The sequence below is a fragment of the Chenopodium album genome, chromosome 14 (assembly GCF_948465745.1).
Source record: "Chenopodium album chromosome 14, dcCheAlbu1.1, whole genome shotgun sequence".
NCBI classification, from domain to species: Eukaryota; Viridiplantae; Streptophyta; class Magnoliopsida; order Caryophyllales; family Amaranthaceae; genus Chenopodium; species Chenopodium album.
The window spans coordinates 35,242,839-35,264,945 of NC_137847.1; the positions used below are offsets into that span (position 1 = coordinate 35,242,839).

General features: G+C 36.7%; 1 protein-coding gene across 1 annotated transcript; it reads left to right on the forward strand.

Annotated features, from left to right (window-relative positions):
* The first annotated feature begins 1,090 nt into the window (after nt 1-1,090).
* Nucleotides 1,091-14,485, forward strand: LOC145580206 (phosphoglucan phosphatase DSP4, amyloplastic-like). Its single transcript, XM_081637608.1, has 14 exons — nt 1,091-1,221; nt 1,329-1,398; nt 1,499-1,549; nt 1,931-2,030; nt 2,209-2,285; nt 2,361-2,437; nt 2,570-2,650; nt 3,551-3,683; nt 5,667-5,726; nt 7,631-7,687; nt 11,215-11,310; nt 13,079-13,138; nt 13,417-13,524; nt 14,147-14,485. Exons 1-14 carry the CDS (start codon nt 1,196-1,198, stop codon nt 14,276-14,278), a joined length of 1,128 nt encoding a protein of 375 aa, XP_081493734.1. The 5' UTR covers nt 1,091-1,195; the 3' UTR covers nt 14,279-14,485.
* The last annotated feature ends 7,622 nt before the right edge of the window (nt 14,486-22,107 follow it).

Below are 22,107 nucleotides of genomic sequence, written 5' to 3' on the forward strand. Positions count from 1 at the left end.
CTGCCCTAGTTCTATAAAATATGGAGTATATAAGGAAAAATTTTCTACCACAACTTGACATGTGTATAATTTGAAAAGGGGAGGATGTCAGCAGTTGTTATTTAGTAATATTTATATTTATATTTATAGAAGATTAGCAGAGATAAACTTGAATTTTCTCGTAATTGCAGGTCTGTAGTTTAATCTAGAGGTATCAAAAAACCAACCCGACTAGAATTTTTTTTTCTTCGGATATCGACTTGATAAATGATAAATGTAATAATTTGACATGACTCAAATCATATCATATCATATCATCATATCACTAATATATAAACCCGGTTTCGCAGCTAGACTACGAGACAACGACACTTGACATTCCAGTTTTTCTCTAAAGCCTGTCTCGTAGCCAAACCACGAGACAACGACACTTGACATTCCAAATTTTCGCCAAGTGTCATGCCACGTAGGTGAAAATAGATATTATCGTGACACATATAATACTAAGTAAGTGAATTTTGGATAGTTTCATTCAAATCAAAATGTTGTATATAATTTTATTATCAATATACTTCTAATATTTGATATATACAAAATTAATCATAACTTTTAATAAATATCATATAACTCGGTTCTATTTCCATTATAAAATTCGTTTTAAAAAGTTCTTTAAAATAAAATCCATTTATAATATATTTAAAAAAAATAGTAAAGAATTAGTAAAAAAAAAAATTTAATTTCAATAAAAATCATTTAAAGTCAATAATAACATAGATATTCACAAATAAAACTACAAAAAGTACACTATTATTTAATTAAATAAGTGATATGACATCGTATGTCTAAATATCCTACATTATCAGAAGGGATTGTAGGACCATATTTAACATTTAAGGAAAAAAGTTTATATTAAAATTTTATCAACAATCTAGGCATCGCCCGCATACAAAACTAATGAAAACATGACTTGATCCGACTTTACCAAACTCGACCCATATTGACAATTTAACACCTCATCTAATCTAATTTAATTCATTAGTGTAATATTCCAAATTCCAAACTAGAAGATCTAACCAAAAAATATCTGTTATACTGTGTCCCACCAATTATTTCGAGCATTTTTATAGAGTACTCCCCTTTCAGCTTTACAAAGAAAGAAGAAAGATCCCCTCTTTTTGCTGTCGCTTTTATCTTTTGCATTTTTTATAATTTTGCAATGAATTGTCTTCAGAATTTTCCCAGGTAAACGGTTTTAGTCGTTAATCTTACAATTTTAAATTATTTGTTCTTGTTTTTGCTTATCATTCAATATTATTTATTTATATGTTGGTATTTTGGGTTATAATCAGGCTTTATGCTTTGCCATCTGAATTCTTCAAACCCCATGAAATTAAATCTTCAAGCTTTGTTCATATGTTGGTATGCTATCTCCCTCTTTCAAATTAGTGTATTAATTTATTGATGATATTGAATTTTCAATATACTTGTGTGTTAATTTGTTTTGGGGTGGAATATTTAGCCTGTGATGAATGCTAATGATCTGGATATTCGCCAGAGTGTGGCTGTAAAGGTTAGTAATGACCTCTTGTTTCGACATTTCGATTTTCGGGTTTCAATTTTCGAGTTGTAATGTGCTATGAGTTTGTCCATTTTATTGCTGAATTTTGTCGTTTGATTTGGTTGTGTTGAGAATATATCATGTGGGTCTAGTCATTGTTGAGCTCTCAATTAAGAAAAGTTAGTACTAATTTTCGGTGTCTTTGTTGGTGATAAATGGAATGGAAGTTGTGGCTGCATGTTGTTTAATACAATTCATGTAACTAGTTGGTTTTAGGATATTCTACTTGTGTTTAGTGAATTTGTATACATCATGATATAAAGGATAGTGTTAATGTTCCGTTCAAAAAAAAAAAAAAAAAAAAAAAAGGATAGTGTTAATGTTACTATGCAGGCAGTTTCTGGCTCAAAATCCAGCAGTGAGATGAGCGAGGTTGCAGAGGAGAAGAAATCAGATGTATACAGTGATACCATGACAGAAGCAATGGGTGCTTGTAAGTCCGAACTTTCCTAGGTTTCAGTGAATTATAACGATGAGTCGATGAGCTATTACACTGTCTATTTCTGTTGTTCTGTATATGAAGAGCTTTACTTTTTCGTTTGTTGCCTTTTAGTGTCTGAGGTATCTCCTTTGCTAGTGTTATTCTTCTATTCTAACTTTTGAATCCGCAGCTCTGACTTACAGGCATGAATTAGGGATAAATTATAATTTTATTCGTCCAGACTTGATTGTCGGTTCATGCCTACAGGTTTGTATCTTCTGCCTGTAGTTGGTTCTATGCCTTGGAAACTTTTTCTTCTATAATGCATTATCTCAAATGCAGAGTCCTGCAGATGTTGACAAACTTCGAAATATTGGTGTTAAAACAATTTTCTGTCTCCAACAAGATCCAGATCTAGAGTATCCTCTATTGGTGTATAAGAGTCTTCTGGTGGCTTAAATTTGCAAACATTGAACCAAAAAATATATTGAATCCTTGTATACATGTTTTTCTGACATAAATACTCTTAATGATTTCTTAACTTCTTTTAGATATTTTGGAGTTGATATCAAAGCTATTCAGAAGTATGCAGAAAAATATATTGATATAGAACATATCCGTGCTGAAATAAGGTTGTTGATCTATCCTTTGTAATTCTTTACTGCCTCTTGAATCTCGAGCATTTGCAAGCCATACCTTCAGTGGCTATAATAGACAAATATCAAAATTTTCTTTTGCTCCCATGTTCTATACTCAAAACTTCGACATTGGGTATATATTTGGACAATCTTGTTTAGGCCAAAATCTGGTAGAGTATGCTTTCAAATAGGGTGGTAAGAGTAGGGGGGGTTTATGAAGTACAGGATGGGTCGATACGAGGTGGAAAAGCTTATAAATACACCACCTACTTGGTACCCATGACGGTTATGACTTTTGACAGCCACACCTGTCCACTTCCTGTCAAAGTCATTCCCTTACTTGCTCCATCTGGGCTGGTGGCGCAGAATATACCAAATTGCCATCTTACTTTAAATCCTTGTGCCCAGATCATAAACAAGGAGTTAAAAGGAAGGATGTCTTTGGCTTGCAATGGCTTAAAACATTTGATTTTCTCTCAAGACTTTGGCTTCAAATTTCGTTCATAAATTTAAGTTTGTTTATATAGATCAAGGAAAAGTTCATTTAAAGTGGATGTGTCGGTTTATGGTAACAGCAGGGTTTCAGTTTTAATTCTGTATGGAAACGCTTGTGTTAAAACTTGACATGAACAGTGTAATAATGCCATATTATTAAAAGTTAGCTTGTAGGTGATGCATGTTGAGTGCTTCTTGTTTAGATAGGAAAGGTGTGTTGCACTGTACATATTAACCTCTCTACACAATCCATGCAGTGAGTTTCACACTTGGTGGTAGTATTCTTTCGTTAAGGCTGTTCTATCTAAAGATTAAGGCATTACCATTAAGATTTCACATGCCTTGTCATGTTGGTTAGCCCTTTTGAAGGATTTTGGATTAAAAAATTTAATATGACAGGGACTTTGACGGGTTTGATTTACGGATGAGGCTTCCAGCTGTGGTGAGCAAGTTATATAAGGCTATGAACCGAAATGGAGGCATTGCCTACATACATTGTACTGCTGGAATGGGTAGAGCTCCTGCTGTTGCGGTATGCTCTATATCACTTTTGTTCTCTATCGTCTACTTGTGTTTGTCATTTTGTTTTTTCATGTCTACTTTTGTTCAACTGTTTCATTTTCCTATTCAAACCCCTGTTTCTTCATTTGGATTTACTGCTGAAATTTTTTGCTAATAACAGATGGTCAAAGTATAAAAATGTTTATGAAATTCTATTAGTTGGTCTACCAATTTATCCTGTCCTTATTGTAATTGATGTATATTATTTCGTATTAGGTTTTTTTTTTCATGAAACATAGTCAATGTTTAATCAAATGGGGGATACTTTCTAGATATTTGTAATGAACTGACTTTGCAACTCAAGAGATAAGAACAATAAAACAGGAAATAGCTGGAAGATTCAAGCTTTCATTAATCCCAGTACCAAACTCCCATTAAGTTCTCAATACTCAACATAACATCAAGGCTAAACCCTTCTTCATTATGTATACAAAACATACTACCAAAAGTACTACAATCCATAATTGCTAATTTGTCTTCACTAGCTGACCACGGTCACATCAGAGCAGTCCCTCCTCCTACCATGTTGCTCGCCCCCTTAGTGGAATATTAATGACTGTTGTTTGCTTGTTGCTGGTCCCCTGTTGCCAAGTCTCGGTTCTTCTCCATCCTAGTGTACACCTTCAGTGATGGCTGTATGGTCTGCTGCTGATTCATCACAATATTTTCTTTCTGAACTTTTATTTTTCTTGTATAATTTAGCTTACAAAAAAGGTAACAAATCATGACAATCAAAGAACAATAGGGCGAAACTGTGGCTTATTTTTTTTTTTCCTACTATGGTTGATATTAATACTTCTTTAGTTAAGATAGAACAATCAGACAATACAAGAAGTTCACACAATTAGAATTGGACTGTTTTGATGAAGCCCAAATATAATGATATTTTAATTCTACCGTATGAGGTTAGATTTGATTTGGTGACCTGAAGTTTCTGTATGATTATTTAAAGTTTTTGTAAACTGTTGGAATCTTTTGACTATATTACTAAACAAGATATAGGCAGCCTTTACTATATATAACATTATTTTCATCTCGTAGCCTCGCAATATTGTTGAGTAACTGCCTTTACTTTTTTTTTTCCCCACAAGTTCAGCCTCTGAGTTTGTTTATCTCAATTCGTAAAATAGATATCAATTGTGTTAGCAAGGTAAACTGTGTCTGCCGGAGGATGTCTGAGCTTATAGTGCTCACTGACATTGTGGATATGTGCTTGTGTGCGCGCGCGTCATGGAACTTCATTGAAACTGAAGTTATGGCTTCAAAATTTTTGGGTCTAAAGTTATATTCCACTGCTCAAGATCACATAAAAGTGGATTTTGGCATCCCAGACTCAATCTCATTGTAGATTATCTGGCAATTTTTTCTTAGACCTTGAAGTTGATGTAATGATGGCAAAAATGAGAAGGGGGAAAGAAGACTCAGTAATGGTGATAATGATAGGGGGGAAAAAAAGACTCCACATTTGAAGTGAAATATTTATATACAATTTGGACCCAGAGCAGAGAAAAGGGAGGGTGGGGAGAGTGTGGAAGGAGAATGAGGTTTTAGGGGGAAAATTATACTGCATACAGAACGTGATATTATTGGCATTAACATTTCCAAGCCCAAAACCAATATTATGGTATTCAAAGATTATGGAGTCTGGAAACTAAAAATGGTGCTTTATACCTACACATTTTGCCAATAGATCACTATCAACACAATAAGAATACATGTATTATATTTGTGTGAATCTTTTTTTTTTTTTTTTATTTTTTTTTTTTTTATTTTTTTTAAAGTTTAATCGGTACCGCACCTTGAAACTAGAGATGCATTTACTTGGTCTATTTATAGTCTTAATTTCTGGCAGATAAACAGGAAAAAGATGAAACACTTTGCTTTACTTTATTTGCTGCATTTTCGCCTATTGCACTTATCGTGCTATAATCTAACATTCACGACTCAATTGCAGTTAGCCTACATGTATTGGGTTCAAGGATATAGGCTAAATGAAGCCCACAGGTTACTGCTGGTACGTGTGCATTCTTTCAATTATTCATTTGTGCTGCATGGATCGATCTATTATTTGTCAATGTTGTTTGATTTGGCACCATTCATTTACCAAGGGAGTAAGGCATTTGATGTTTTGATCTAAACTCTTACTAAAATATTTTTTCTTAAAGTCGAAAAAAAAGGATTTCATGCCCTTGAGTGCTGCCGCCTTACCAATTTTATGTGATATCCTCTAAGAAACCACTTGAAATTTTAAATGATAAAAGAAGACTGATATTGCTAAATTTGTATAGACATACAAGGTATTTCCAATCCTTTTTCCAGTACTGTAACTGGTCCTGGAATTTTTTTTTCCACGACACAGCACGTTGGTATTTGGCATATACAAACATGCCATAGAAGCCAAGACAACAAATTGTTTATGCCTTTAGGGTCCAAAGTCTCCAGACTTAATGTGCTAACCAAGTCTCAGAGAAATTCAATGTACATGGTGCCTGTGCAAGAGCTTTAGTACTTTGTATTTTCTATAGCAGTTTTGGAATATTACTTACATACAAGCAAAGTTTATGATTTAAAGGAAGCTCATATTTCCTCCTGGTTCTTGGGATAATATATCCCAGTCTGCAGTCTTAATAAGCCAAAAAGAAGTGAAGATGGTGTCTTTCTGAACTCTAGTGAGAACAGCATCATTGTGTTTTTGCTAATCTTCCTATCTGTGAAGTGAGGAAGCAGTAACAACAATGTAAAATATATGTAGGAAGGTTGAAACAGGCAGTAGTTGAGCTACTATAAAAGCTGTTAATCCATCTCTCGCTGATGCTTTCTGTAGATTACATATTGATAACATGTGTTATTTGGTGGGAAACTTTCCTTTAGATCTCCTAGGCATTTGCAACTTACGTTAGAGTTGTATCTTTTGACTTCTGGTATACATTGACTAGAGTCAAACTCACGACTCCATGATTTAATACTTTAAAGCAAAATTTTATGTACTAGCAAGCAATTTCACACAACTATAACATGTTAAACTAATTTGTTTTTTGTCAGCAACTTCAAAAGATTCTATACTTCCAATGGTTTTACCTGTCAATTATCCAACCATTTGGTGTAATGTAAATATGGGTTATGGTTATGCCTGTTCTCTTATCTTTTGGTAAATTTATATGTTCTGCTGGATGCAAAGGTTCCCTACTGATAACCTCTTCATATAAAGAATCAACATTCATTTTGTTTACCCATTCCCTAACTAGAGTAATCTGTGAATCTGAGACAGCTATATTTCTAATTTTTGATTGAAACTGGCCAACATTATTTAGATAAAGGTGTGTGTATGTGTTTTTTATTTTTATTTTTATTTTTTTTTTGTTATAAATTACATTTAAAGATAATGGAATATTTACTTACAAAATACAACCTGTAAAGCATAAGTAAACCGATATCTTACCCTCCTCCACCCCCCCCCCCCCCCCCAGCCCCCAATTTCTCATTTTGGATGTGCCGTTGAGTTCCTTCCATATTATAAGTGGGTATAAGGGACAAATACATTACTCTCAGTCTCTCACAAACTTCATTTTTGGTCCCACCAACCAACCTGCCTTGCTTTTCTCTTTAATAAAGTGAACTTGGTGCTATCTTTGTGGGACAGAGAGTACATTAATATGGTGTTATGGGGAAATCTTTCGGGACAGAGTGAGTGTATCAGTTGTGTGTGTGTGTGTGTGTGTGTGGGTTAGCCTATACTTTGTAAAGGGGAGATTGATTTATCTACCCAGTAGGTATTCTACCCTTGTTAAATATATGCTAAAATTAGTTTGTGTTTTGAGTTTGACTACTCTATCAGCTACAAGTATATATTTATTAGTTATCACCTTTTTTTTAATGCTACCTAAGATGGTAAATCTTATTGCTGATCTTTTCTTGCAGAGCAAACGTTCTTGTTGCCCTAAATTGGATGCTATTAAAAGTGCAACAGCTGACATTGTGAGTTGTTTATTTGCAGACTTCATCTTTACAGTTCCTTTTGTATATTCTCATTTAGCCTCCAATTGATTTGGCAAAATCTTTTTTTTTTTTTTTTTTTTGTTCTATTTCCTTGAAGGTTGCATTTAGTGTTTATATATGCCCTTTAGGGAGGAGAGAGTTCATAGTGTATTTGGATGGTATGCATAGTACGTAGCGTTTTTTCTGAGTAATAACATATTACTAGTTATCCTCCAAATTATAAATAAGTGAAAATTTTAATTGTATTCTAGTAAAGCATATACATAAAATTGTAGTCTTCAATCAGCAATATTCTATTTGCTCACTTATTATTGTTATTTTTATCATTTATAATTCCATCGGGCCGCAAATTCCTTTCAGTAACTTTCTAGTATTTCACTCTTATTGTTGAGGTTGAGGTTGAGGCCATAAGATAGCAACTTGCATGTTGTAGTAGCCCTAGTAAATAAATCCAAATAACTAATTACACGTGTTAACTGTTTTTGTATGATCCAATAAGTTCCAAAATTTCTCTTGTTCATAGTCACCATCATTAGATCAGACCTTGTGCTCTAATACCAGTTTGTAGAGGAAATTTGTGTGACCCTAACCCCCTTTCTAGTGGCAGATAATGCTGCTTGTAACTGAGGACCTTGAGTAATCCTTAAAGGACAACTTCACACCAAACATGAGTATGTTAGTGTATGAATCCCTTAAGAGGAAGGTTTACTTTGTTGGTATATGTAGTGTAGTCAAATTTCTATAACAAAAATTAATGTTTGTTATTCTTGGTTGGTCCTTACATATAATCTTGACATGCAATGTAGGTCCAAATCTTCCTTGTTAAGAGGCTAGTTTGACTTTCAAGCAAAGTCTCTTGTGCCATTTTGTAGTACTGTAGCCACCTTGTGAGTCATGGATATTTATGAAATGGTACTATTTAGTCTGAAAACTAGTCCTATACACCAATGTATGTCCTAAGGTCACCCAACTCAAGACTACTCTCATCCAACCACTCTTAACTATGAAGTATCTTAGCATGTCTTAGTGTATGACACGTAAAACACATCTTTTTTGTTGATACATATGCATAAAACCTTAAACCTATCAAAGTGCGAATAGAAGCCAAGCTTCAATAATGCAGAGCAGAGTAACTCCTCAAGATTCAACATATCCACCCTGCAACATAACCTCAAATATTGACAAAAATGAGTTAAATTGGAAAGTAAAAACACTGCTTATTGTCTCAGATTCTCTTTGAGCCAATATATGATTTTAAACTTGTACCCCTTCTTACAAGCACACAGTCCTTGTCACAACCCTATTTTGTACATGCAAAGTAGGTAAACCTTTTTCCACCAAAGCTCACATATTTTGCTTCTCATATCTCACCCCCTCATTAAGGCTTGGTGGTGTGAGGGGCTCACACACTTCTGCACATGACAGTCCTCCATGATATAGCCACTCAGAATATATACCTTGTTCAACCGGATCAAAGAAACTTCCACAACTTGGTATACAAGAATTGAATCTCCCAACTAAAATATAATTTGTGTGCCACCCAATTCTAAAACTAATATATATATTTTTATGGTATATATTCTTACAAAGTTATTTTTCCATGCACTTTTTTACATACCATTTTTTTAGCTGACACTTGATAAGGAAAAATAGTTTGGAATTTTCTCTCTCATAAATCTAATAAATTCCAAACTAATCACTTACCTAAGTGGAGTGATAACCAAGGTCATATTGCCACAAGGATTCAAAATGCAATCACCTTAATTCATATACTATTCAAGCCTACGCATTCTGTTTTTGTTTTTGATGATTAAGAAAGTTGAATAACAACTAACAAATAAATGAATATAAAAGAATTAAATTCAATCAACAATAAGAAAAAAAAAAAACCTAGGGAAAGTGGATTAAGCTATTCACGAGAAAATTAACAATTAACGATGATTTAGTTGATCAAAGAGGTATTAAAGGGGTAACTTGTCACACAAGGTCACTCCCGCAGTCCGCACACACTAGATGTTCAAGCACCTAATTTCTATGGTCGGCATTAGCTATTAGCATTGTTATTAAAATCATAGTTTATAGAATCTTATGATTTTACGATACATGTATGTCATACGATTCAATTACGATTCTACCTAATTTTACATATTTTTCTTAAGTAACGAAATCCTTACAAGTTTAAAATATGCCTATTGCCTACAAAGGTATTTATAAATATATATTGTCAATTATCGGTTGTTTAATGAGTAAAAAACTATTTTCTATTAATAATTAGGTCTCATAATTCAAATATATTTAATTTAATTTTGGATATGATGTCTTGATTACGATTCAATTATGAGAGCCCCTTCTAATTCAACGTAGAATTCTGATTTTGATAATTTTGGCTATTAGTTTAAGCAAACACACTAAACTAGCTCACGCTGCATAACTATTTTAATAACAGTAACTGTCAAGAAGTTATTTGGTCAAAAAGACCCCAAGCAACAAGGACATCACCAAATAGCTCGAGGTACAAAAGTATTTCAACTTAATCATATAAGATCGTCATCAAGCATCACAAACAACCCATCACCCCCTATCCTAGCTAGAAATCTAGCTGAAAGTAGGGATATTTACATCAGAACCATTGAAATCAAGTTACAATATAACCAACCAAGATAAAGTAAACATGATTAATATAAGGTTAAAGCACTAATCTTTGATTAACAACTATCAACTAACATCAACTAAGAAATAACGAATTGGAAAGCAAGAAAATACTCCCTCCGTCCCTTAATTTTTGTCCCATTGTTACCATTGATTGCCATTAATCTATAAGAGATAATCTAGTCACGTGGGATCGTGTTGTATTCGTCTCATTGCATATTTTATTAATATAAGTTTTTATATTTTTAAGCGCATGAAAATAGAGATATATTCATTTTAAGACGCGTCTTGGAGACTTGGAGACCGTGAAAAGTCTAATGGGGTAAAAAAAAATAGGGACAGAGGGAGTAAGAATTATGATGAAGAAATTACTGAAATTTGAAGCTTTGTTGAATGCTGAAGATTTAACAATGGAGTTCCACTTTCTCACTCTAAAATACACCCTTAATCTAAGAAATTAATGTTAATAATCTGAATATCCCTTAATTGCATGACTTAAAGGTATATATACTCCCCTTTAATTCCTTATTAAGTGGCCCAAAATGGCAATTAAAGTCCCGATAGAGACCTAGTATAGCGGACACTCTGTGATACCTTTTTGATTTATCATTTTTTTTTTCTTCTGCTTTGTCTTTGATTGAATTATTCTTTTCTGCGTCAAACCTAGTTAAGTAAAAGCCTTAATAAATACGAAATATACAACATTCCCCTTGACCAAGAAACATAGTGTTCACTCAACCAGTAGAGTTTGATGTCTTCATGATGTTGTGAAAACAATAAAGTACCTAAATTAGTCTCTGAAAAGCATCTCCTGTCTGTTTGGTCACAATTGTGCATGTGTTGCTGTTTTTCTAAAGCTTACAGGCCTCAAAAAGAAGTCAATCATATGCAAATGGGATGATCCAAATTGTACCCTTGTTGAAATTTCTGGGCTTGATGTTGGTTGGGGCCAGGTAACAATATTATAATCTGCATTCTGTTTTTTCTGATATTTTTCTTACATATAGGCTAGTTAACTGCTCTTCTGCTTAACTAATGTTTATTATTATTTGGAAAGATAGTGGGTTACCTCATCAATTGACAAGGGTGCATTTTTGTTTTGTTTTGTTTAAGATGTGAAGTTTAGGACTAAGTATCTTGGAAAACCTTAGATAAATGGTGAATCAGGAAGAGGTGTTTTCTAAGTGGCTGAGTCCAACTGCTTTTTGAATTCTGAAATACACATTCCAGATTCTTACAAACATTGGAACTCTATGAACGGAGGAAGAACAAAATTGACTTGTTAAGACACATCTTGGGCACATGGGCAAGGGAAGACTATATACATGACCAGTGCTATTAGTCAAAGATCCAGTCCAATTTCATCTCTCAATTTTGAAGTTTGAGTTGGACTATTTCATTTCCTGGCATTAAAGATGGATCCCATGTGAACGTTATTTAGGTGTACACGTGTCATGTACTAGTGGAGTTTCCATTTCTGTGTATGTGGTGTAATTATGTGCCTAGGTAAATTGTGTTCATTTGCTAGGTGTACAAGTGTTTCATGACAGATCATCTCTTTACTATATGTACTCCATCCTTCGGTGGTTGGTTTGAGGTTTTGGTGGGTGCTAGGCGTTTCTGTGGGTGGCTGGTGGTGTTGGTGTGGCTTATGGGTGGGTTGGGTTAGATAGGAGGTATGGGTGATTGGACGCTTGGGGGTGGAGTAGGGTGTTTGGGAGAGTGGGGATTCCGATTGGTTGATTCAATTTGAAGGGTAGGTTAGTAAATTTAGTTATTTAAGCTAAGAGTTAACATTATAACACCAAGGGTTAGCCATAAAATACTAATAAGAGCACACTAATTGGTTATGCAATACCATGAGGTCACTCGAAAAACTAAAAAAAAAAAGTTTCCAACATATAGAATTTGCAATATCACGAGGCCACCGTGTAGAAATTCTCAATAACAATTGATAACCAACCAAACACCATTTATCTCCCAAAACTTTGTGCAAAGGTAGACACCTTTATAGGATAAAGGGAGTAGGCTTCTTTATGGGTAAGTGGCATCACTGTTTGGGTCGTGGATCATGCCCCTTACGAAATATGCACATCCAAACCACCTATTACTATTTAATTAATTTAAGCGCTGACAATCTATTTATTAAGGTTGGACCAGCATCTTATTCTTATGATTTTAGGCCTTCTTTCATTTCTCCCTAATAGAATTAGTTTTCAAGAAAAGTAATTGCATGATAAGTTTGGATTAGTTAAAAGAAGTCCATGCTTCTATTTTTTTTTTTTTTTCTTTTTTTTCATGTTATCTTATAAGTGGAACTAATATCTCATATATTCTTTTGAAAGCAAGGCCTTTGTCAATCCACCTTTAAAAAAAATTGAAGATTTAAGTTCTTTTAGATTTGGACGAAGGCAAATAAGTTCATTTCATTGTTTACATTAAAAATTCAGGTAAGCTTAGATATGTCTAATTTGTTTAAATAAGCTCTTACAAGTTTGGATGAGGAAATCAGCTGAAAAAAAAAAAAAAAAAAAAAAAAAAACCTTATGTTTAGATCATGAACTCATTCTATTTTAATCTTTAGATAAGTGACTCCCACTCCTGATTAATTTGGCATGTGTTATACACTAAACTGTTTTCCCGCAATTTCTTTTTGCTACTTCACTGCATATCTTGGATTCTGTACAAAGCATCATTAACTCAACAGTTTTCTAATTTCAGAAAGTTCCACTGAAATTTGACAAGGAGCAAAATGCTTGGATTTTGCAGAGAGAATTGCTGGTAAGTTATGCGTAGATGTACCTTAATGCCAGCCTATGCCACAAGTTTGTTTTCTAATTTATATTTTGTCTTTCTTTCTTTTTGGAGCATCAATTTTCCTTTCATATTGTTCTCTGTAAAAATTTCTACTTAATTACCTATCCTAATAATGGATATGGAAATAACTTGGATGATTATATTATTATTATTTCAATGAAAAAAGCTAGTTGCTACTGAAGTTTAACTACTAAATACGTGATCAAACGGATCTCCATGACATTCACCATCCCTTTTAACAGGAAGGACATTACGAGTACAAGTATATTGTTGATGGTGAATGGACCTGCAACAAGAATGAACTTGTCACTCCTACAAATAAGGATGGTCATACCAATAACTATGTTGTGGTGAGTGTCAAAAATGATAAGAGTTTGATATTCTTGCTGCACACTCTTAAGATTCTTTTATATATTCCGTAATTAGTATAATGCATTTCATCATGACCAATGAGAGGGTGGTAAACTAAGTAGTTTAGTTAACATTAGAAGCTAGATTATGTTTACTACCTCCGTTGCAAAATTGTTGCGTCATTTCTCATTATTTTGGGGGTTTGGGTGAGGGGTGATAAGCACAAAAATTAAGAAAGTAGGTAAAAAGTGTGAGGGAACCACAAAATTTTTTATTTGAATTACCCTCAAAATCTAAGTGCAAAAGAAACTCGGGAAAGGTTAGCTAGGGTAAATTGGATATCCGCAATGTGAAAAGCAATATTTGTGGAACTTTCAAAAAAGGCAAGGTTGCAATGTGATTTGTAATAAATGAAATATAGTTTTAACCAATGCACAATTAAAATACTCATGGTTAAACTAGTGTATCAGAGAATGTAGAGAAGTAAATAGTAAAATCATTTCGTAATGGAGAAAGTGTTTCAAGTGTCATTGAGGTGCCTAATGGCTGATGCCATTGTATTGAATAAATACTTTTGTTGCGCCTTTAATTCTTTCTTTGCACTCAAATCTCTATCTGCAGGTTTCCGCTGATGATCCAGATAGTGATAGAGCACAGGTGAGGAAGAGGTTAACCGGGGAAGATCCAGATCTTACCACAAATGAACGAATCAAAATACGACAATTTCTCGAGGAAGTCTCAGGTCATGAATGATGTTGCTGACCCCTTCAGCTGTGTTGTAAAAGGATGCAAATTAAAGTCAATGTGATAGAGACTTTAAGGCACATTATATACAGTCGCAGCAATACTAGTAGTTCATACCAAATACTCCGTACTAGTCAATATTTATGTTAATAATGTGGTTGATATATGTAAAGAACCTCTCGATGTAAAGTTTAATAAAATAATTTTTAAGCTGTATGTGTGGGTTTTATGAAGTTCGGAGAATTGGAGGTTTTAGTTACATTGCAAGGAAAACTTGTAACATATTTAACATTATTGTCGATTATATCCTCTATAGACATGACTAACTAAAGTAAAAACCATTGACATCATAATTGAACACGTCACATATGTCAGTTAGTTGAGAAACGAGAAACTCAAACGAGTGACCTAAAATTCTTAGCTAACAAGCTTAGTTGATTAACGAGAAACTTGTTTCCGCTGGCTAGGATAATATACTTTGTATACTACTCGTGTTTGAGCTCGGTTGAAGCTCGTTCATGTACGTTTATTTAATAAATGAGCCGAGCTTGAACAAATTTTGAAGCTCGTTTAATAAATAAGCTTGAACACGAACATAGATATGCTCGTTCAGATAAGTTCATGAACAACTCGTTTATTTATGTTCATGAACTATTCATTTATTTATATAATTATTGATTATTTACAATTGTTAATTTAGTTATTAAATTTATAATTAAGATTCATTATTATGCTTATTTTGAAATTTTCAAATATCAAAAGTACAAAGCTCATTTATTGGAGAACCTCGATTATTATTAAGTTCGTTCATGAAAGACTCGTTGAATAAACGAGTTGTTCACGAATCGTTCGTGAACATATAGTGTACTAAATAAGCCGAGATTGAACAGAAATTTGAGCTCGCTTGAAAGCTCGAGATCGTGCTCGAACTCGCCTAAGTTAAATGAACTTGAACATGAACAAGGTAATACTCGGCTTGGCTCGGCTCATTTACCATAAGCAAAACCCTAAAATTCGTTTAGGGTTGTTTGGGGCTGGTGGTTTAGGACTAGGGATGGCTGAAAGGGTAGGGGAAGGGGAGGGGGGTGAATTTCGGTGAAGAGAACGAGGAGGGGGGCCGATTTTGGTTGGGGGGGGGGGAAAAGAGGTGGTTTCCGGTTTGGGGTGGGAGTCGGGGCAGCAAGAAGGGGAACAAGGAAGGGAGGTTGGCTGCGTAGGGTGGGGGAAAGGGAGGGGGGTGGGTTTGCGCCAGCGCCAGTCGAAGCTCTGGGCGCCGGCCGTCGGCTGGTTGGAGGGGGAGGGGGTAGCAGTGAGGTGGAGGGGTGACAATTAAGGTTGGCTAGGTTACTTTATTTTATTTTTTTTAATTTTAATTTTTTTTTTATTAAACTTAACGGATTCCGTTAAGTGGTAGTGAAATTTTAATATTATGTGATTTTAGGTGGTAGCAAAATAAAATACAAAATTAAACAGGTAGCAAATGTGACACAAGGTTCTTTCGCTGGTAGTAAATGTCAATTTTTCTTTTAAAATATGAACATGAAACTATTAGAATTTGAACATTTAGTTTTGTAAATAAACATTGAAAATTTTAAATATAATCATTACACTATTTTATAATGAGCATCTGATACTACTCGAATTTGAACATTTATTATTTGAAAATGAACATTAAAATTTTAAATATGAACACAACACTATATAATGAACATCAAATTTTTGAAAAAAATTGTCTGACTCATAATAATTCAATAGTATTATAATATAAACTGAACATTTAGTACATTTTATTTTTTAGAATATTTAGTTCATATAAAATGAATATTTCTTTATAAAATATGAACATATAAATTTTGTGAATCATTAATGTCGAAAAATATATTTTTTCAATTTTTAATTAGTTTTTTTAAATAATTTAAATCCTAATATAAAAAATAATTTTTGTTTTTTTTAAATAATTTAATTCATAAATTATTTGTTGTTTTTTTACCAGTTAAATTCTCAAATCCCATTTGTTACTTAATCTTAGATGGTGAATTAAATTTTTAATTACAAAATAAAACATAATTCTAATTTTTCATTGGTCGAAATTACAATTTTGCTTATGTGGTTCGCCGAATGATTTCGAAAAATGTCTCCTTTATTTATATAATATTAGATTAATTTTTTTCTTCTCACATTCATTACTTTTTACTAAATACTAGCCTTCTGACCTGTGCAATGCATGAGATGCTCATAGGTATGTTATGTAATTTTTTGTTTTACAATATGTTTTTAATTTGAATGAAAATTAAGTAGTTTATAAAGGAGAAGAAGGGTTGGAAATTGAATAAACTTGAATGAGATATAAATAGAGGAAAATGAACTAAACAACATTTATATATGTTTAAATTACACAAACTCTTATATGTGGTTGGCCACACTATGTGGCCAGCATAAAAGAGTTACTTTGTTAGTGTTACTGGAATTACTTAGGTAGTGTTACAGGGTTACATGCTCAGTCTTACATGAGTTACTTCAATAGTATTATAACATTTTAGAGGTTACTTTGATAATATTATAAGGGTTGCTCGATCAGTGTTATAGGTGTTTTGGGTAAAAATACCCATGCCAAGTGGCCCTATTAGAAGGTGACACGTGTCACCCTAAGAGAGGTCCAAAGTGGACCAATCTCCATTTGACACGTGTCCCTCCAGTTGTTAGGAAAAAAGACGACCTTCTTGGCCCAATTCCCGAGAACACCGCAAAAGGCACATCCCATCAGTCCTAGGTTTCTGTAACCTAGGTAGGGGCACAATTCCCGATGACCTTATAAATAGGGAGATTTCCCCCTTTTTTAGGGGCACGTTCATTTATTACATCATACCTATATTCTCTCACATAAGAGAAATCACCTGATCTCGGAATCCGAGAAAATCTTACTTTTACCTTTCCGCACCTTTTAGCTTTCTCCGTACACGTTCTAACTTCATCGTCGGAGGCGGAGCTCCTACCATCCGGAGTCTCCGTTATTTTGCAAGTACAGACAGAAGACTCCACACTTAGTGAAGTAACTCTCCTGAGGGACTAGGAAAACCTCAAAACATTTTGCGCCGTCTGTGGGGAGAGTACCTCTATAATGGTTCAAGAGTCTGTACCGCCACCTGAACCCAACCGGCCTCGCTCCGGTCGACGGGGAGGTCTATTCATACCATGACACTGATAATGACGTTGAAGTCGAAACATATGTGGCCTCTGATGGGTCACTCAAGACTAGACGCATTTGTCCTAGGGACAACCTAGAACGGATCACCAATGAAGCCGGTCCAAGTAAATCTACTGGGCCACTGGCTGGGGAAACTCAGTCGGCAAGAAGGACTGCTCCCGTAACTAGGGATGAACACATGAAGTTCATGGCTAGTTTCAAGGGGGGGATCAAGGACTTCATCGACAAAAGGACGGCTGGCTCTAGCAAGGGTCAGTCGGCCAAGAAGACTCCTCAAGCTGAGAGGAGAAAGCCAGTCAGAGACAGGCAGCCTACTCCACATCCAAAGGAGAAGGCCACACCTGCAATTGACTGATCTAAAGTCCTAATACCCCAAACGGGCATAAGAAAGGTCATCCGACAAGTTCAATCGGATGGCAGCAAAAAATATTCTCTGTTGCTCGGCACATCATCGAGCAGAAGAGAAACCAGCAGCTGTCTGAGTCGACCTCTACATCGAGCTTCCCAGATAGCTTCAAAAGCAGCTCAACAAGGAATACTCAGTCCTTGCATGAGAGCCATATAGGCGGCAAGTCCATCCACTCATGTCCCCATATGATTGGGTCGGCCCCGTATGCGCCTCAAATGCCATATGGGCAGTATACCCCACCTTAAATGAAGCCGGCCCTCTTCGGAGGTCACGCGGCATACAATGTCCAGCCCTTAGACTGGCAGCTCCGGCTGCTTAAACTTGGTGAACAACTTTCTGCGTTCACCAGGGAGATAACCGAGGCGACACAGCCGACCAAGGTTAAGAATGTCTTGGTTGGTGCCTATGATGGTACCACCAACCCTAAAGATCACCTCATGGCTTACACCAACCTCATATACCTACAGGGGTTGGATGATGCCATATGGTGAAGATGTTTCTCGGCTACGTTGAAGGGCATAGCCTAACAATGGTTTGGCAACTTGCCAGCCGGATGTATTGATAGCTTTAAGAGGCTTGCCTTCTTGTTTGCTTCAAACTTCTTGATGAACATCCCTACCAAGAAAACAAGCCTCGACTTGAGCACCATCTGGCAGGGAAAGAGAGAAGGACTTTGCTCCTAAGTCAGGCGGTTCAATCTGGTGAGAATCCAGATTCAAGGACTGTCTAACGAGGTTGCTTACACAGACTTCTTTAAGGGTCTGAAGGACTGGTCAACCTTTAAGTTTGACCTCGTTAGAAAGAGGGTTTTTACCCTCGAAGAAGCGCTTATAGAGGCGGAAAGCTTTATACAAGCAACCGACCTCTACTCGCCCAACAGTCAGTCAGACTCTAAGAGGGTGACAAACTAAAAGATAGTCGGTCTGCTTAGCCGACTCCGAAAGCTGAATAGAGAAAAAAGGAAAAAAAGATCTGGGCGGTCGATGACTCTGATCAGCCGTCCTAGAAGAAAAAGATGGAATTTAAACCGTACGTCCCTAAGTATGAGTTTAATAAAGAATGCTACTCCATCCTCATGGAGATAAAGGACCAGGTGACTATTGAGAAACCTGCGGCTATGAAGGGTTCTGCCAAAAATCGGAATAAAAATAAATACTGCCATTTCCATGAGGACATTGGCCATGACACCAATGACTGCTATAGCCTCAAGAGGTTGTTGGACAGTCTGGCTGATTAGGGGGTGTTAAAGTCCTACATCCTCAAGTCCAAGGTTACCCTGAAGACAAACCCTAGGCAATCGTCAAAAAAGACTTCTAAGCCTACTACTAGCTTGGACACTGACAAAGATCCGATCTACACCATAGTAAACGGTTTTGCTGGAGGGGGCCCTACCATCCGGGGCACCAAGGACCATTTGTGGAAAATGGATGTCAATTTTGCTGAGGAAGGTCAGGCGTCTACCAGCACATTCCCGGAGGTCGTCATCACTGAAAGGGACAGGGGCAAAGTCCGCCGACCGCATGATGACCCCGTGGTTATTGAATGCAAAGTGGCTAACCAGCTGGTTGGCCGCATTCTAATTGACACTGGTAGCTCGTTTGACATCATCAACTATAAGTGCATGTCCAAGCTGTGGTACAAGGTGGACAGCATGTGTGACATCTCCCACCCTCTTGTTGGCTTTGGGGGAGGATTCGTGCACCCAGTCGGACGGGTAGACCTGCCCATCCGGCTGGGAGAAAAGGGAAAAGGATGCCATATGGTCATCCGATTTTTGGTGGTTGAAGAGCTAACCGCCTACAACCTTATTCTGGGTCGTCCCACTTTGAACGAGTGTAAGATCGTCATCATCCCGTCTCTCAAGCTACTGAATTATGAAAGGGATGATGGCTTTGTTGGCTCCCTGAACGGGGATTAGAAGACGACTAGGGAGTGTTACCTATCAGACGTCAAACCCACGTCTGCAGCAGCCGGATAGGGGAAGGACCCAATAGACCTTGACGATGTCAAGGATCCTGACCCAGCCCCACCAGCCACCATGAAAATAAAACTTGATCAGCTAGTGGCGGTGAAAAAGGAAAAGCAATAGCAATCACTGATCGGGGAATGGTCAGATGAACTCCGTCCCCAACTAGCTGGTGATCACATTGATATCGCTCTGGATGACAGCCTCCCAAAGCGAACTGTTAAGGTGGGAGCAGTTGCTTTTGCCAGGTTGGGTGCAGACTTGCACCTTCTGCTGAAAGAATTCAAAGACATCTTTGCTTTTGAAGTGGAAGAGATGCCAGGCATCAGCCCAAATCTCGCTGTCCACAAGCTCGCCGTGGATCCAAAAAAGAAGCCCATCAGGCAAAAGAAAATAAATCACGATGAGGAAAGAAGTCAAGCGGCAACTGCCGAGGTTAAAAAGCTGTTAGACACTGGGTTCATTCGGCCATGTAACTTCCCTGATTGAGTTGCAAACGTTGTGCTTGTAAAGAAGCCGAATGGTACCTGGCGCATGTGTATTGATTACACTGACTTGAACAAGGCATGTTGAAAGGACAGTTACCCGCTTCCAAAGTTCGATAGTTTGGTCGACTCTACATTCAGACATGCCTTGATGAGTTTCATGGATGCCTACTCAGGCTTTCATCAGATACCCATGTGGAAAAAAGATCAAGAGAAGACGACATTCGTCACTGATCAGGGGTTATTCTGTTATACTTTGATGTTGTTTGACTTGAAGAATGCGCCTGCTAATTTCCAATGAATGATTAATACCGTCTTCATTAATCAAATTGGGAGGAATGTAGAGGTGTACATCGATGACATGATAGTCAAATCCAAACAACAGATAGATCATCTTGCTGACCTCTGAGAAACCTTCACCACACTAAGGCAGCACAAGGTCGTACTCAATCCCAAGAGAAGTGTTTATTTGATGTTGAGTCTGGGAAGTTTCTCGGATTTTCAATTGATCAAAAGGGGATAGAGGCCAACCCAGAAAAGATACAGGCGGTAATTGACATGAAGTCACCCCGCACTGTAAAGGAAGTTCAGAAACTTACCGGTTGTCTGGCGGCATTGGGGAGATTTTGGTCTTGCTCTTTATATGGCTGTTAAAAAGTTGAAACCTTACTTCCTGGCACATCCGATTGTTGTCTACATAGACCAACCTCTCAAGCGGCCAATGACAACCTTGGAGTCATCCGGCAGAATGCTCAAATGAGCTATTGAAATGCAAAGTTTTGAAATCACTTTCGAACCAAGAAAAGGCAGTGAAGGGTCAGGCGTTCGCCGACTTCATTGTTGAAATGACAAGGCCGGTTGCACCGGATAATACTGATCAAGTTTGGAAAGTGTATGTAGACAGGAGATCTACCATGAACAGCTGTAGTGCAGGCATTATATGTCAGTCCCTTGAGGGGGACAAGTATAAGTATGCACTATGGTTCAAGTTCCAGGCCTCAAATAATGAGGTAGAGTATGAAGCCCTGCTAGCCGGCATCCGTATGTGTAAGGTAGGAGGGGCAACCAAAATTGATGCCTGCTCTGATTCACAGTTGGTCATGAGCCAGTACCATGGTGACTATGAGGCCACCCATCCGGCTATGATCCAATACCTTCAGGCGATCAAAACTGAAGCTGGGACACTGGAAGAATTTCATCTTAGTTAAGTGCCCAGTTCTTAGAACAATCAGGCGGATGCTCTGTCAAAGGTGGCATCTTCCGCCTCGGTCAGTCTTTTGGGAAATTATGGAAAAACAAAGTATTGTTGAAGAAGAGCCCATTGGAGTACTTGACCGAAACTCTACCTGGATGGATGTCATCTGGGCATACTTACAAGATGGCACGCTACCTGACTCACCCTAGGAAGCGGCTATCATGAAAAAACGTGCTGCGAATTTCGAGATGAGAAACGGATAACTCTTTAAAATAGGTAAGGGGCAGGAAGTGTGTTACCCAGATAAGGGGTAGGAAATTCTCGATGAATTGCATGCGGGATACTACGCCGCCCATATAGGCGGCAGATCACTAGCAGTCAGGGCCAGACGGCAGGGGTATTTCTTGCCCACTCTTGAGTCAGACGCCATGGAGATGGTAAGAAAATGTGACCAGTGCCAAAGGTTTGGCAAGCTAATCCATCATCCGGCCACTGACCCGACGGCAATCTATAGCCCGGTTCCGTTCGTTAAATGGGGCATGGACATTCTGGGTCCATATACGCCTGCACCAGGTGGG